We start from the raw sequence: 17021 nt of genomic DNA, 5'->3' as shown, positions 1-17021 counted from the left end.
GACTCACAGTATGAAGGGAAAAATCTTTTGAAATCCCTTGCTACACAAATGACAAAATCCCTTCTGTTATTTCTTCTTTTTAAAGAACACTTTTGAGAGGTGTTTTACTAAATGATGAGTGATACTGCTCTTTTAGCTTAAAGAATACTAAACATTTTAATCTTGCTGTGTTCAAGGAATAAAGCATATTTGTACCCACTCCAAGAATTCTGGTACAGTAGAAAGTTGGTGGACAAAAATATATTTTCCTGTTTATAGCTTTCCCTCCTGTTCACATCTGGAATAATGCACTGGAGCAACAGTACTACTCCTATTTTCTTACTGTCCTGCCAGTATTAGTGTCCAGCACCAGAGAATTTGAGACATTTTTCTGTTTTTCCCTTCCTTTCTGAGAAAAGGCACACTGAAAATCTCCCTCCAGGCAGCAACCTCAAGCAGGTCAGGGTCTGGGAATTCAGCTAATGCAGCAGTTTTGAACACAAGTCCAAGTGGCTGTGCCAGGACCTGAACAAAAACACATTTCAAGAACACCCCAATTTCTGGAATAACTAAGGTATTATACAAGGTTTAGATATTACACAAGGCCTATGTTTCAGTGCTAAATATTTTCAAGTTATTCAACAGCAGCAGAAAGCTGCAGTTACATGGCTTGAGCATGAAGTGAGACAGGCTTTGTGAGAGGCTTTTTCCTTTTGCAGTAACGTTTTCACGGTCTAGTAACCTGCTACTAACAAGCAAATTACTATTCCCATCACATCAGCTATGGGGTATGATGCAGCATTATGTGATCACAGCAGAAAACCATGAAAAAAAACTTTAATCAACCATTCAGCAAAATGTCACATAAACTCAGCTATGGTTTGTGTTTCCCTCTCACAGGAAGATCGAGAAACAACAAAATTAAGCTGAACTTTGAATTGTCATATGTATCTAAATTTCTTTTCCCCAGACCTGTCCCTAATTGCCACAGTGAAGTCCTACTACAATGGATGGGCAATCACAGATTAAAATGAGAGGGAATGTCAGGAGTTTTAAACAGGGATGATGCATTACCATCATAAGCAGCACTTCCATTTTTGTCTCATCCTTTGTATTTCACTTGGCAAATACAGCAGCTACTGATAACACACCATCCTCATTAGGGGAAAACAAGAAGAAATCTTGCCCATTTTTGCTCCAAAAGGGGTTTCCTGAAAGCTGCCCTTTTCTCAGGACTAGGATTTTTTTTGTTTGTTTCCTTGGTTTCCCAGCAACACCTTCCACAATAACAGGCCTGTTTCCAAATACCTAAATGATTGATTTTAAAAGCCCCTCAACTTATAGTTAGAAGTTTTATAAACACTTTTCCCAGGATCACTTTCTTTCCCCTTCTTTAGTCCCCAGTGTCAGTGGAAAATTAAGCATTGCATAGTAGGATTTTCAGAGGTGGAAAAGCTCCAGAAAAAGGGTCTCCATTTCCTGCCAAGCTCAGTGACACTTGAAGGGCAGCCCCAACTCCTCCTGTAAGTGCTCTCCATCTGCAGTGACTGTGCCAGCCTGCATGCCAAAGGGCAGCAAGGGAATTCTGCTGGGGGGGTCTCAAGAATGTTTTTTATCAGGCCTTGCAACCTGTTTCACTGGAACAGAAATAACCACTTGCTTCACCAGCAATTTTACCACTACCAAAAGTACTTGGTAAATAGTAATAAATGTTATCTACATCAGGCCCTCACATAGAAAACACACCCTGCTGAGCACCTACCTCAGTGCAAAAGAGAACAGCATCTTTTTTCAGCTAAGATGTGATAAACCAAACTGATGATTTAGACATCTATTTAATATCTATATAATCACCTGATACAATATTCCAGTGAATTCCCTTTAAAGAGTTGGCTAATTAAACTTAAAAGTCAAGAAGTAAAACAGGAACCTTCTGCATTGTTGGTTATGGGCACTTTCTGGTAAGATTGATGCATAAAAGCAGATATAGAAATCCTACTGCCTTTTTAGCTTCTTAACAGAAGCTGTTTTTAAATTTAAAAAGTAGCAAAAGTTAGAAGATATGTATAATGCATTTGGTGTGCAAATTCTACATGGAAAACTGAGTCTTTAATATACTAATATACTGATACTCGTGCAAATGTTGATTATTCATAACTGACAGGAGAAAAGCTAAAAACTGCATACACTAACTGCTGATTTCGACCAAGTGACCATCCCTTATCTTCAAACTTTAGGAGGAGTCATGCCAGATTTAGAGAATCTAGTTCTGTTTGTAGGCTGTGTGATTAGAAATTATGAATTTTTGTGGCTTCTTTGGACTACCAGCAGTGGCTCCCATCACATACTCTGCTCATCCATACCTGCTCTCCTCCCAGTCTCGAGACTTCTTTGTTTCATTTGGTTTGATGCAGCGGATGTAATGGGGTGTGCACTTCATCAGGGTGCCTACAAGGTCGTTGGCTTGTTTCTGTAAAAGAGAAGAAAAACAATAGGATCTGAGCTGAACAGGCTACAAATCCCGAGAGAATTCTAAAATTATCAACCATCTGCTGATGATTCCATTGACTAGATGCAGCTGACTTTGGTCTTTCTCCAGAACAACCAAAGTGTCTTGAAATAATATGCACCTCATGAAAAGCTTAGTAAAGAGAAGGCATCATTATCTCCAGCTATGGAATGTATTTAAACTACTATATAAAAATAAGGAGTGACAAGGAATGCATCAAGTGGACCTGAGTGTCAGGGTGAAATGTGAGGAAAGAGGTGGATAAAATATTGATCTCCAGAGCAATGTGTAATCTAAGTGTGTATTTTACAATCAGTCTCCAAAGAGACTTCTAAGACAAAGCCTTCTAACACTTGCTGCCTTATTCAAGGCACACTGTGGTCAGTAGAAAGACTTGTATTGACTTCAGTGGGCGTTGGGCTGCATTTCTGCACTATAAAGAGACCAGTTATCTGTAGTTAATTGTGGGACATCAAGTGGCTGAGTGAAGCATTCATTATGCACATGCAAGTACCATCAATTGCTCGTTTGGAAAATTCACTGCTGTGGAATGTGGCTGAACACAACATTTAATGAACACTGACAACTCTAACAGCTGAACCAATGCATCACCTTGCATCGAGATCCTCCTGATGCCTAGCTTTAAAAATGTCTGAACAGCAAAAAATAGAAAAGACTTCTAAAAAAATTTATGTAGATATTCATACCCAAACACAAAACCACATGCACCCACACTTTCACTGCACAACTAGACATACTTTGATCTTGCTGCCCGCGGTGGTGGGACGGCCCTTCTTGTCCACTTGAAGATTTTCAGGAAACAGAGCCTTTATAAAAGGCCTAGGAAAGAATTTATAAAATAAGGTTGGCATGGAAAGACAATGCAGTGCAGGCATGTCAAGGAATGTGCTGTAAAAGTGGGTAGTTGAGCAGAATATAAATAGCTATTTCTATTAATCTAGAGTTATGTCAAATCTATTTTAAGGTTAGTATTTTCCACGAGCCTCATTCCTCACAGAGACCCCTTGCTATTTTAGTGAGCATTGGCAGACATGATACCAGACTTCTAGAAGACTTGAAGAAATGCACACTTCTTAAAGAGTAATCATCAATTAATAAAATACATAACAAAAAAATGTTACTTTTTTTGTCAAAGCAGTGCCTGTTTGAGAGGATGCCAAAGCACTGATGGCCTTGTCTGAGGCCAAAACCAATGGCTGCCATTACAGCATTTGATTCCCACACTGCAGTGCCTCACTCCAGTTTGTAGAAAATAAAGGTCAATATAATGCAAGTTGTGATTTATTTCCACTTTTACACAAATGAGTTCACAAGTTGCAAAGCAGAGAAGCCAGGCCCTCTGCATCCAGCTGAACTAAGAGTCATTCCTAGCTTTAAGCAAGTTTTGCTTACGTACAAATCACTGCTCTGCATGAGTTCAATCAAGTCCATGAAAAGAACATCCCGATTTCTCTCGCAGAATCCATCCATATCATAAGATACCTGGGCCAAGGTGGAAATTGATTGTTTGTGGTAAGTTGAGAACCCAATAATTAAAGAAAATTTAAATTCTGTCCTCATCAGTAGCTGTTCTGAACTTTTTGGTTAGTCTGGTCAAACCTAGATACTACAATGAGCACCAAATCCCTGCATGTATTATTAAACTCTTTCACAACAAACAAAAAGGAGCTTCATCCTTATTTTTAAATTCAGTTTAAATTCAAATTTAAAAAGACTTATGGAGCTAGTGAATGGAATATGACACAAGTGAATTTAATACTGAATTTTACTGAAGAAAAGTTTTTGCTTAGTAAGGATTTACTGTCATTAACTATAACTACAGGAAACCATGACTAGTCTGAGAAACAAACCCAAAGAACACAGAACTCTATGTTATATTCCCAGTTTTATTGGTATATCATAGTGTCATTTTTATATCTGAATTCTTTAAATTTACTGCCACTATAACAAGCAATTAAGATTACAATTAATCAAAGTCTAGGGGCACTTATTTATTACATTTAGTATTAAGTTCTGGTTAGTAAGTTTGATAGCAGCAAGGCCCAGACTCGTCTCTCCTCAGCAAGGGACACACATTGGGGCATATTTGTCCTAAGCTCCCTACACTGTGAAAGGACACTGTCTCCTGAGATAATCTGGTTATTTTATATCAAACCAGCCCTTTATAGGGCTTCCCCCTTCCTTTCATTACTGCTCTTTTTCTTTATAAATACATCACAGAAAATTCAGTGATGATTTTCCACGTTACCTTTCCAGCATAATGATGAATGATAAATCCCTGGTTCCAGCTGTTGAAATGTTCATGAGTCCCAATCTGCATCTGGAGTTTCTGGAGCAGTGTCTGGTCAGCCCCTTCTCCCACCGCGTGCATGGTGGCACACACGTCATCCAGAATGCTCATGATCCCGGGGGGATTCTGGAATATTGTACAACAACAACAGCAGCACAAGTGAGGAGGGCAAAAAATTATGATGCCAGTTTTTCCCCCCTCAAACACAAAACTATCTTTGCTACAAAACTACCAGAGCAGAATCAGGAAGAATTTCCCTCCAACTGGCAGAGATTAATTTTTACATAAACAGTTTAAGGAGAAATGCCACTTCATGCAGTGATAGTGACAGTTGGAAAAAATGGGGAAAACAGTGAGTACTGTTGAAAAAACAAACCAAAACAAAAACATCAACATTTGCTTCAGGTTTTTTTTCTCATTCCACCAAAAAAATAAAAAAATGTCTGAGGAAAGTATTTATGTTCACATGCTGCAGTTTGACAAACCTAGAGCTAAATATCTGATATTGTGACAGAAATCTTATCTTCTTCCTAGTTATCCTGATACAGAGAGGAAATGGGCAAAATCTGATGTGCATTTAAGCACAACTCACTACAGTATTTGATCTACTGTTCTGGCCTACATGAGGATAAAGAACTAGCTGAAAAACAACCTACTTCTGTCCTAAAGGACAACTCAACATTTGTTGTCACCCCAAATTAGAGCATAAAGACTTGAAACTGCAGAACATTCTGTGGAGCAAAGACACAAATCTTCTTTTATCTACAATACTTTCTCTTCACTTGTTTCTGATTAATTTGCAACAGTACCTCAAAGGAAGGTGGTGTTGTAGCTTCCCCAGACTGAATTACATCTTCCAGGCACACAAAAAAGCATCATCTGATGTAGAGTATGTCAGTAAGGTCATGATAAATTCAGGTAGATAAAATTTTATTTTCCATCATTGTATTTTTTAGTCACACATCAATCATGTACTTCTCTTTTTGGATAGTATCTTAGATGACATATATCTTAGAGCTCTTATAAGACATCTTATGTAAGATTTATATATAGACATAGTATGACTCAGTAACTGAACAACAGTATTTGCATTTTTCCTATGAACCTTCTTGACAGCAAAGCAGTTGCCCAACTATCTTAGTGAAAAAACTTGTTTTTTCCACCTGTTTGTTCTAAATACTTACCACTTTGTTCTCTATAAGGTCACACACTATTTTGTTGTTAAAGTATTCTATTGGTGTCCATCTAATTCCTTCTTGCACATATTCCTCCTGTTAAGTAGAAAGAAAGATGCAAATATTCCTTTGCACTGCAGATGTAGCACTAGATTTACAACACACTCCACAGACACAAACTCTGCACTACTCATGTTCAGGGAGACTTGCCAAATGTATGATTGGGTGGAGGTGGGAGAAATGACCCTAATGATGGTTAAATCCAGCTCTCTGCTGCCTAAAAGATGAATCGGAATCCCACTCTTCTCCCCACACATTCCTTTGTCATTCATAGCCCTGCACTGACAGGATCAGGAATACTTCTACAGTGCATTTATTGTCAAAGCACTTTGCAAATAGTAACAAAGCTACTTTAACAGTATCTTGACAGTGTACCTAAGCCTCCACATCCTGATCGAGTCTAAAAATTCCGCCTGTGACAGGCAGGTTGAGGATCAGACCCCCAAACCAACACATTTAGAAACACATGGAACGGAGACACAGCTCAGCTTGTTATTTCTGTAGCAATTACCATAACCACAAACACATCCAGAGACTTACTGGGCAAGAACTCACACTAACATTGGATTAAACTGACCTCTCAGCTGCACATATCCGAGTTCAGCTGCACCCTTTGCAGGTCACTGCAGTGACTGGGTGATTCCACACAAGGGCAGTTGTGTGTGTGCATTCCTGAAAACCCTGGCCCAGAGCTGGGGCCAGCCCTGAGCTCACCACAGTGGCCCTGCCTCAGCTTTGTTCTGCCTGCCCTCCCAGGCAGGAGCTCACCCTCATGGAAAGGGAGATTTTGCAGTAAGATCATGAGCAGAGAACTGCAAATACTTTCACAAGTATTTTTGCATTTGTTTATAATCTATTTCATTCATATACATATATATTTAAAAAAATAAAAAAAGTGTGGAGGAAATTTAGAGACGTGTTCCCAGTTAACTGTGTGTCGTGTTCAAGGGAAGCACAGGGATGGAGCCAAGCTGCAGTTTTCCATCTCTGTCAGTGAGTCAGACTCTGCAGCAAGCCTGGCCAGTCATATGACTGCATGAGCACACCGTGGGGTGGACTCACTGCTGTACCACTCTGCCACACAACAAATGCCTGCAGCTCATGTGGTTCATAGTTTTAGGGTCAGCCAACAACAAAGGTTGTTTTTAATTCCTTTGTCTTGCTTAAAAGGGCAGATTTTACTGTTAACAGATGATGAAACCTCAATTTTTCCAACAATTGAAAAAGTAATAGCTCATTTGTGAATTCAAAAATACTAAATGTCTGGTTACCTGCTCTGCCTTCAGTGTCAGTTCAATAAAAATCTGCTGCAGTTTTTCATTAACAAAGTTGATGCAGAACTGTTCAAAACCGTTTTTCTGTAGAAAAGGAAACAATTTAAAAATTAGTCTCCTGCCTTATATACAATGATTTTTAGTTCTTATGCTGGCAATAAGCTTCAAAGAAACACTGTCAGTGATAGATGGGTTGCTGACTTTATAGACATTTTGTGGAATCTCAGATCTTTCTTTTAAGATCAATGACCCAGTTTCTTTGAAGTTCCTTCAATACTTTATGTTTATTAAGTGAGACATTACCAGTGAGATCACAATGTCCAGGAAGCTCGCTTGGGTTTTTTTTGCTTTTATTCTGGCCACAGGATGTGTTGAGTTTTTTTTCTGGTTTGGATTTTTTCCCCCTCTAACTTACAAAAAACCTCAGCTCAGTCAGATCTGCTCAAACACCAAGCATTGCATTGCCTTACCTGGAATATTTCAAAGCCATAAATATCAAGGACACCAATGTTATATTCTTCGTGGTCCTTCTCCATAGCCTTATTAATAGACTAATGAAACAGAAACAAAATGTAAAACAAAGTGTATTTATATTTTTAAAAGATATTTATATTCTTAAACAGTTCTATAAAAATACTGGGTTTCTTAAAAGATAACATATTTTAATTGAATACCAGTATATGTAATAGGTTATTTCACTCTTTAACAAAGTGTTACTAACAGCTAGGAAATGAACAGTATGCTATCCTGTTTTCCAGGTCAGTGAGCCTTTGGATCTACTATTTGTAAAAATCTTTCCCTTTCAGTGTAACCAGCTCAGCTGAAGAAAAGGAGCCAACAAAAAAAGAACAGCTTTCAGTCTGATATTTGATGCATTTTGCAGATGGTACTGTGAATCTTTTCACCTTATTCTGTGGTTTTGACTGACTCTTTGCAGTGTCAGTGCTGGTACAGGCACATAGTGGTTCTTTCAGGGCTGTCATGCCGAGGGAAACCTCTGAGACACTGGCAGTGCCACCAGGGAGGACATCTCTGCTTCATCCATCTGTGGTCAAAGGCACAGTCCCAGCCCTCCAGTCCAGCCCAGGGGCTCACTCCAAACAAGGGAGTACTTTAGCATAAAGGATGGAATTTGGCCATTGGCTCAACTGCCACATCTGGATGTCGAAGGAGCTCTTTGCAGGGGAGTGGGATAAGAGAGCAAGGGACCATAATCCACTAATTCTGCTCAACTACGTAGGAGACAGTAAGATTCTGAGAAGTATGGATCCTGACAGGGAGATGTCAGAGTACCCCAGGGGACACTTGAGGCAGGAGACTGAAAGCACAGCTGGTTGCTTCAAAGAACGTGTCACGTTTGCCCCATCAGCAGTGCCCTGGGCCTGATGCCCTGGTCAGGCTCCCACTGCCCTGGGCAGGTTCAGGCAAAGAAACACACCAGGCCAAAGAAATGACAGACAAGAAAAGCACCGTAAGGAACATTCCTGCTGCACTTGTACTGGTTTTGATACTCCAGCAGAATCAAGGAAATCCAACTTACATCCACCAAGTAATCAAACACCCTGGAGTGCAGGGCCTTGGCCAGGGCATCCCTGGTGTAGCAGGCTTGTTCCACATTCAGGGTCACATGGATGGACTCAGATTTGCCTCCCCACTTGCTGTCCATCTGTCTGCTGGTCAGTTTTTCCTTCAGGCGGTCCTGGTTAATTCCCAGGAGAAAAGCAGGGAAAGCCAAAACTGCAAGAAAGATCAGGGTTGCTGGATTATGACTTACAAGGTTAAATACAGAAAAAAGGAAAAAAAATTAACCGTATCTTGAATAACAACAAAACTCATGGGGCATGCAGCTTAAAAAGAAAAAGAAGAGGTATTTAGGTCGTCAGAATTTCCCCTATGCTCCTCAAGGACATTTTCAACTCTTTACTTGCATGGATTTCAATTAAGATAAAGCACCTTGAAGTAAAATAGTCAGCTATTTCTGTACCTTCAGTCCTTCAAACATGTAAGCTGCCTTAGGTCATAGTTTTGAACTATGTGGTTCAAACAAATCACTCTGGGAGAAGATGGAAATAAAAACAGAGAGATCACACATTAAATAAAATTGACAAGTTGAAAGTTCTTTGTAAAAACATGAAATGTTTAAAGAATAAGAAAAAATAGGCTATCTGCTTCATAATATTCTTTCCATTTCTTCCTGTAAGTGAGGACATTGCAAAAACTTTTCAATTGCCTTGCCATTCACTTGGTTTTATTTTTTTAATCCCTCATTCTGGAAGTACTTTGCAAATTCTGTTTTCCCTTGTTTAAAAGTAAAGCACAAAAATGCATCTGTGCAACAAGCAGCCACAAGTCCAGTCCTCTCTGCATTCTTAGCATGTGGTGCAGATGTGAGCTGCAGGTGTCACACACCTTCAGGAATGGAAAAAGAGAAACATCTTGAAAGCATATGGAAATAGCTCCCAAGGGTAACTCCTGGAGTTGGTATTGCACCTCCACTAAACCACATAATCCTCTAACAGTGTTTCCTGCATGTTCCATTGGTTTCAGATCTACTTTACTGGTGTGAGGAGGGTGTAAAATAATCACTAAGGCAGTGCTTTACATATCTGTATGTCACAGCATGAACTCGCTAAACACTTCAGTACATTCATCCAAAATTATTTTTAAAATTGAAAATAACCACCAGCTCTCTGAAATCTGATTTATTACCATCAGCAAAGTGATTAAATTTACTCTAGGGTACTAGGAACCACACAACTGACCAAAGTTGAGGCACTGGCAACATCTCTGGTAATTCACTGAGAACTTAGATGGAAGAGCACATGAAAAGGTCAATCATCATATGCTTTAAAAAGTAAAAGAATGTAGGCAATTATGGACCAAATATGCTCACATATACTGTAAAGATGCCAGGAAAAGTGCTCAGCCAATACTACTGGTAAGAATTTATGCAGACAGGGTAATGGTAAGAACCACCATGCACAGCTCAGAGACTTCCTCCATAGTGCTGATGATTTACTGTAAGGGAAGAGTCCCCGGCCAGGACTCCATACAACTTCACATTCTTAAGATGCCTGATTATTTTCCCTAGTTAGGGACCATAAAATTACAGTCTGGAAATTATTATAAAGCAGGACATGCATGTAATTGAAAAAAATGATCCTCAAAGAGTAATCAGTAGCATTCAGTGGAAGAGTTTTAAATACACACTGTGAAGAAAAGCCTCGGTTCACTTCATGGAGTTTTCAGGAAGTGTAAAACAACTCTTTCAATGCAATGCAAGTGTGAAGAGGGATGGTTTAAATTCTTTTCTGCATCCAGGAGAGCAGTAGTAGTATTTGCTGTGATTTGCAACATGGAAGATTTAGAATAAATAAGAAGAACTTTTTTCAACTATTAATATAATCAAGAACTGTAACAGGAATCACTGCCAGCTTTAAAGACTTACTTGTCTAAATGTCTGTCCAGAGCAGTCTGTATAGATTTGATTCTGACTCAGACTAAGAGATCAGAGTTTTCAGTGGCCTTTGCATGTTTCCCTGCAATTGGCTGTATAGCAACAAGAACACTATTGAGCAAATTCCTAAACTTTGTATTATTTCAGACTTGCACAAAGCATAAATGATTAGTGGTCTTTCATTGTGTTCTATCTTTTGTGGCTACCCAGGCTATAAATGCTGTACTATTTAGTTGACTAGGACAAACAGTAAACTGGGGGGAGGATTAATGGATAAGAGAAATGAGCCCAACTTTCATCTTTCTAATGCAGAAACTTCACCAGACATTGCTATTTCTTCTCTCGCTTCTTTAAAATCATTATGTTTATGTATAAGCTCTATATTTATTCTACTTCTAATTTTTTTCTATGTATTATTCATACACAACTTCTGTATTTATATCCCAGTGATCAGTAGAAACATGGTGGACATGGTTCATCACAGAAATACATTCAGCTTTAATGATTTATTTTCAATCCATGTCTTTGCTGTTTGTTATTTTGATGCAACACACTGTCTCTATCTTGTCTGGCTATTAAATGCCTTGATTTCATTTAAACACTAAATACTGTGATTTAAATGGAAGCACAGTAGCTCATTTGGAATCATAAAGCATATAAAAATCCCATACTTTTATCTGGATGTATACAATGCCACAAAATGTTTTTCTTTGGGTTCACTTAATTTCTTAATTTGAGAGAACAGTAAGGTTAAAAATTAATAATTTTTTATTTCCCAATTTCTTAAAACAAATAGCAGGAGAGTACTAATGCAGTTAGTCGGGTGTGAAGTTGACTGCACAAGATACTTTATTCATAACTAACCTACTGAAAGCTAAACAAATGCAATTTTCCTAAACACAAGACCCATTCTGAACTAAGGGTTAAGAGAACAGACAGGTATGTATTGGGTACTGTATATGTTGTGCTTATCCATTCTGTCCTAAAACTATCAAGGTAGCATAAATCAACATTAGATGCAAGGTATAAATCATGACAAAAATGTTTAAAATGTTTAAAACCATTAATCTTCCAACATCTTGCTCCTGTGGGTTGCGCTGATATAGAACAGCATCGTGGGGGGAGGGAGGCAAGGACAGAGCACTGTGCAAAATGAAACTGTGAAGAAATAGTAGCTGTGTCTAATAGTGAGGTTTTGGTTGAGAATGTTGAGACAGGAAACATAACTGCAGTATGTAAATTCTGCATGTCAGTTCAGCTCTGGATGTCTGTTTTCAAGGCACACGTACACATATGTTTGTGTGCCTGGGCACCAAGGACATCCTGAGAGCAGGGACACCCTGGTACAAGCTGGTCCCTGCCTTCACAGGACACTGAGGTCACACAAACCAGGGTGGAATCAGTGTTTTATGGATGTGTGCTGAGGCACTGAAAGGAGCAGAGTTCAAGCCTGATTGAAAGCATTTCTTGTGATGTCTGTTATTTCATACTCTAAGGTTGGAACAGGATTTCTTAAATTCAAAATGCAAGATCTTACTCCCCCTAAGTCATTGGCATTTTACAAGACAAAAGAGGGGCCTCAGCACGGTTGGTTTTGGAAGAGACCCTAAACTGGCAGCCTTTACTCTAAGAAACGACCCACTGTGTTTGGATAAGCAGCTCTGAAGTGCAGTTGTGCCATCTGGGCCTCAGCCCATGGCTGCTCCTGGAACAGTTTCCAGAGGTACTCACACTCCTCGCTCTCCACTGCTGCATAGTTGCCAACTTCTTTGAAGCTGATGTTTCCCAAATGCAGAATTCCTGCCACTATCTGCAGTACCAAATTCTGTTCCTCTCCAAAGATCCCAATCACACTCATTGCATGCTGGGAAGAAAAACAAACAAACAAAAAAATGGAATCAAATACTCCTGTCTTAGAAATTTTTTTTAAATTTTGATTATAAAAACTAGTGCTTTTCAAAGCAGTCCAAATTCCTAAGGCAACCAAATTTCATCGCAGCCTGCCCTGAAGTTCCAAAAGATACCAGATGTCCTACTTCAGCATTTTTGTTGGTTTTTTTTTTAATTAAATACAGAAGCATCTACACTGCTTAGAAGACGTAATAACAAAATAAATTCTGGAAAAAATAAAATTATTAAAAAACAAACACCTGCTGTTAAGTATCACACTAAAAATAGCTTCACTGCAAAATGGAAACAATGAACCTAAAAGACAATGATATTATTCCTTCTACACAGACAGTTCATCCACTGAGACACTAAGAACTGTTAAGCTGTGCTGAATGACTCTAAAAAGCAGCAGAGTGTCTGTCTTGGGCTGTGAATTTCTGCCACTTAGTAGAAAATAATCCACAACAACACTGGGGTTTGGAGTTCAGAGTATATGATAACTCACAGAATGCCTTCTCAACTGACTGTTTTTCTAAAATACCAGATGAGCTAGAATACAATAGTAACAATTATTTTTTCAGGCCTTTAAATTACATATATAACATATGTATAAATGTGTTACCACCCTTATTTTAAAAAGTAAATTACTAATAACGGGAGATCAACAAGTTGACAGGTCACATAATGAACTGGCAATGGCACTGGATAAAGATCCCTGATCTGTGCTTTCACAGTCCCTGTCTCCAGCTTTTCAGCCACACTGTTGTAAACAAACATGGAAGGTCAGTCAGTACTAAGAATTCAGCTAAAACAGGGCACGCTTTTATATTTTCTTCTAATGGAAGTCCCTCACTGTGTTTGCATTCCCACGTTTTTCATACTGCAGATTATCTGCACCAAACTAAATTTCATTAACTTTGTACCCTTCTGAAATAGAACAAACTGAAACACAAAATGCCTTTCTATAAAAGCTGTCTGTCTTCAGGGTAACCTCGCCCTCAGGGCAAAATACAGTTAGAATAAGTTGTACCTACATTAATTTCTCATTCCCACATTAATACATCAATGTCTTTGCTACAGATGGACAGAGAAATGAACATACATCCATCACTATGCAAATCATACAGTAAAGAACTCACCAGTGTTTCTTGGAAGTCTGATTTGTCATTGATGTCATCGACTTTGTAGGAGCCAGAGAGGTTCAGGTAGTAATAGTAGTCCATGCTGGTGATGCCAAGAACGCTTTTTTGTTCTGAGGAGGCCCCTTCAATCAGCTGCAGAATAAAAACCTCCACATTAGGTATCATACAATGATCTTCAGCAGAGCTGAGGCGGGTCAGAAACAGGTGACTGAGCCTGAAATTACTGGGAGAGGTATGGCTAGTGCTGTGCCAGGGATGTATCCTTCCTGTGTTTTGGTAATTGTTTAATCCAAAAGACTAGATTTTCAGTCCTATTCCCAGGAATGGTTTAATTCTAACTTCCACATCTAATAAAAAGCAAAAAATATGACTGACTTGAATGCCTTCCATTATCTCTACCTCAAAAAGAACAGGCAAAGTGGGTTTTCCAATCTACAATGTATTACCTAAATCCTTGGGAGCAATGAGTTTTCCAGGCAGAGTTGAAAGCATCCTAAGGAAGCACTATCCTTGACTCCCATTGTGAGGACAAGCACCATTTGTGCTCCTCAGAACTGTTTAAAGTCCACCCAGTTGTGCACTGGAAGTGTTGCACTGCAACAGCAAGGAGTGACCCGACCTCAAAACAGAACTGTCAAAACCCCACGGTGTTTGAACTCCTGGGTCAAAAAGCCTCTCCAAGCCACAGGAAAAGCAGCAGGACAGAGCAAATTGTTCATCCTCCTTGGAAGAGGACAACACAACTCCTGGAGCAATTCCAGTTCCAACTCAGCCTTCCACCCTGGCAATGGCACTTGAGCTTTCTGTGAAGCTGCTCCCAGACCCTGACAATGCACTGGCTTTGCCCCCAGATCTGTAGAGCTGGATCAACAGCACTGGAGCAGGTAAGGACTGTGCACGTCCAGGACCAGTGAAGGCCAGCAAAGCCTTCTGAAACACAAAAAACAGGGATACTTGGTGGGTTCAACAAACAGTACTGTCACAAATGTCCCAGAAATCTTAACTGAGAATCAAATATCTCTCTGTCTCTATATATACATATATATAAACTGGCCTCTCTCTATATACATATAGGCCAGTTTAAAAAGAAATCTGCTGAAAAGTTCTCATTTTCTATTATATTCTTTCTGCTAGACTTCTCCATATGGGAGCTCACAATGAATTTCCAAGCAAGGCCTTTGAAATGATGAAGTACTTTTGTTCTGGAGCTGGAAGGCAGCCAGGAAGGTCTATGTCAAGTGTTGTCCTAACATGCCATGGAGCTTCCCAGAGTGCCAGGTTACCTCTGGGAGTGTGTACTCAGTAATATCACTGCTCCGAGAATGACTTTTCAATCAAAAGGAAAAATGGGTCCTGGATACTTTAAATAACTCAAAAAGGATCTATACCCTTCTGACCTGGTAAAAAATGTGAAAACTCCTCTCTCCAGGATTCCTCATTACAACTCGAGATTTTTCCAGCAGGAAGTTGGAGATTTTCCCTCCGTCTGGTTCTCCACCTGGGCTAAACTGTATTTCAAAGTATTTCCCCTGCAATAAATAATTAAAGCTGTTAAAGGATTAGTAAAAGCAAATTTGAAATCCTGCATTTCTACTATATCCCAAGCAAGGTAACTGGGATATTTCTTTTTTATGGATGCAGTGGCACAGCTGCCTCAAGGTCCAAGCCAAGTTTAGATTCATGAACCATCACATATCTTTCTTTCTGCATTTACACAGCTCTAGACTGGAGACAATCCATCATGTGTTAATGCAAATGTAGAGAGGAGGTCAGTGCCTTCTTTTCACTGCTGAGAATCTTGCTTAGTACAAAGGAAACCATAAGGCTCATCTATACAGCAAGTCCATTTAAAGGATTTACAAACAACAGCAAACTGTGCTCTGCTCGGCAGCAAGGTGAAGCCACAACCTCTTGCTTTCAGGGAGACATTAACTGCATTAACACCCACCTTAACAGAGGAACACAGCTCAGATTTTTAAAGCCTGTGTGTAACTTTCTCCAGTGGAACCCACAGTATGTCACCTAGTGAGCAGTCACTGCACAATATTATCTTGACTATTTTACAATGACAGACTGAAGGCAATCCCTGCCTACAGCCCCCATGGATTAGCAAAGGCTGCAGACCTGGTATTTTATAAACTGTGACCAGCACATGCTGTAAGAGAAAAAAGTATGCAACCTATACAGAATGAAACAGAAGCCTCTTGATATATACTTTGCTTTATATTTTACTTAGATTTACCTCACTTGTAGTCAATTTACATTATACTCCTGAACACAGTCTCTGTAACAGCACAGAGGCTGGAAGGATAAAGTAACCTCTGGGGGTGAGGGACTTACAAATCTGCTGGAGTTGTTGTTCCGTACAGTTTTGGCATTCCCAAAAGCCTCCAGTAGAGGGTTGGACTGTAGAATAATATCTTTAACATGCTAAAATTTTAGAAAACAAGAGAAATACAAATTCAGAAATAGACATTTTTAAAGTTCTTACAGATTTTCTAAAACGAACCCCATGACATCTAAATTATACATTAAAAAGGCAAGAAATCCTCCATCTGTAAAAATCCTCTTGATGAGATAAGAAGTAGAATCTAACCATTTTTTTTCAAAGCTTCTAGTTTCTACTTTTTGAGGAAAATCCTACAAAACCGAACAAAATGCTTGAGGCTAAAACCTGGTTCTTCTGTTCATTGTCCTGCCAAGCAACACAGCCAATAAACTGATCTGTTTTTTCCATCATCTTCGTTTTAAACCATTTCCTTCATACACAGGAGATTTTAAATCTTTTTGAGGGTCTGGATCCACAACCAAAGAAGTCACAGCAGCATGACATTTAGGAATCTGCAAGTGCTTCAGCAATCTGTTTTGGGATCAATGATGCTGCTATCTAGCTGCCCTAGAAAGCAATATAACGTGTTACTATTGTCTCTGTATCTGATCCTAGGAGCTGGAAATATGGAGAAAACATCAGCTTTGGAAAAAACCCAATGCATGCTGGGTTGTGAAAAGAAGGTGGAATTTTATTTCAAAAGAAATGCTCAAGGCAACTTACCAACTTCATCAACTCTTACTCTGTCATAACTAATTTTTAATTTTGTACAAAAAGCTGGAATCTTTTAAATAAAACAAAATATTTACTTCTAAACTATGATTATATTTATTCCAAAAATAACACAGTGCATACTTTCTCTGGATCATTCTCTTGGTTACTGAATTTCTCTCTG

The 17021-nt window shown here is 39.1% G+C and overlaps 1 protein-coding gene across 4 annotated transcripts in view; it reads right to left on the bottom strand.

Moving 5' to 3' along the window:
* The window catches only part of MYO1E (myosin IE), a 238807-nt gene that overhangs the window by 20944 nt on the left and 200842 nt on the right, over window positions 1-17021 (bottom strand). For all 4 annotated transcript variants that reach the window (XR_003534996.1, XM_027688412.1, XM_027688411.1 and 1 more), the window contains 12 exons: window positions 16138-16227; window positions 15195-15326; window positions 13795-13929; window positions 12497-12629; window positions 8849-9045; window positions 7779-7859; window positions 7306-7392; window positions 5984-6070; window positions 4758-4925; window positions 3906-3991; window positions 3247-3328; window positions 2343-2449 (listed from right to left, as the gene is read on the bottom strand). Coding sequence is in view for 3 of the 4 variants with exons in the window: in XM_027688412.1 (XP_027544213.1) it covers window positions 2343-2449; window positions 3247-3328; window positions 3906-3991; window positions 4758-4925; window positions 5984-6070; window positions 7306-7392; window positions 7779-7859; window positions 8849-9045; window positions 12497-12629; window positions 13795-13929; window positions 15195-15326; window positions 16138-16227 (1385 nt within the window). In the remaining variant the exon portion in view is untranslated. The remainder of the gene's footprint in view (window positions 1-2342; window positions 2450-3246; window positions 3329-3905; window positions 3992-4757; window positions 4926-5983; window positions 6071-7305; window positions 7393-7778; window positions 7860-8848; window positions 9046-12496; window positions 12630-13794; window positions 13930-15194; window positions 15327-16137; window positions 16228-17021) is intronic.

This window comes from Neopelma chrysocephalum, unplaced genomic scaffold, assembly GCF_003984885.1.
Source record: "Neopelma chrysocephalum unplaced genomic scaffold, ASM398488v2 Primary Assembly neopelma1_75, whole genome shotgun sequence".
Taxonomy (NCBI): domain Eukaryota; kingdom Metazoa; phylum Chordata; class Aves; order Passeriformes; family Pipridae; genus Neopelma; species Neopelma chrysocephalum.
The sequence above is the reverse complement of the archived record's forward strand: the minus strand, read 5'-3'. Positions and strand labels throughout refer to the sequence as shown.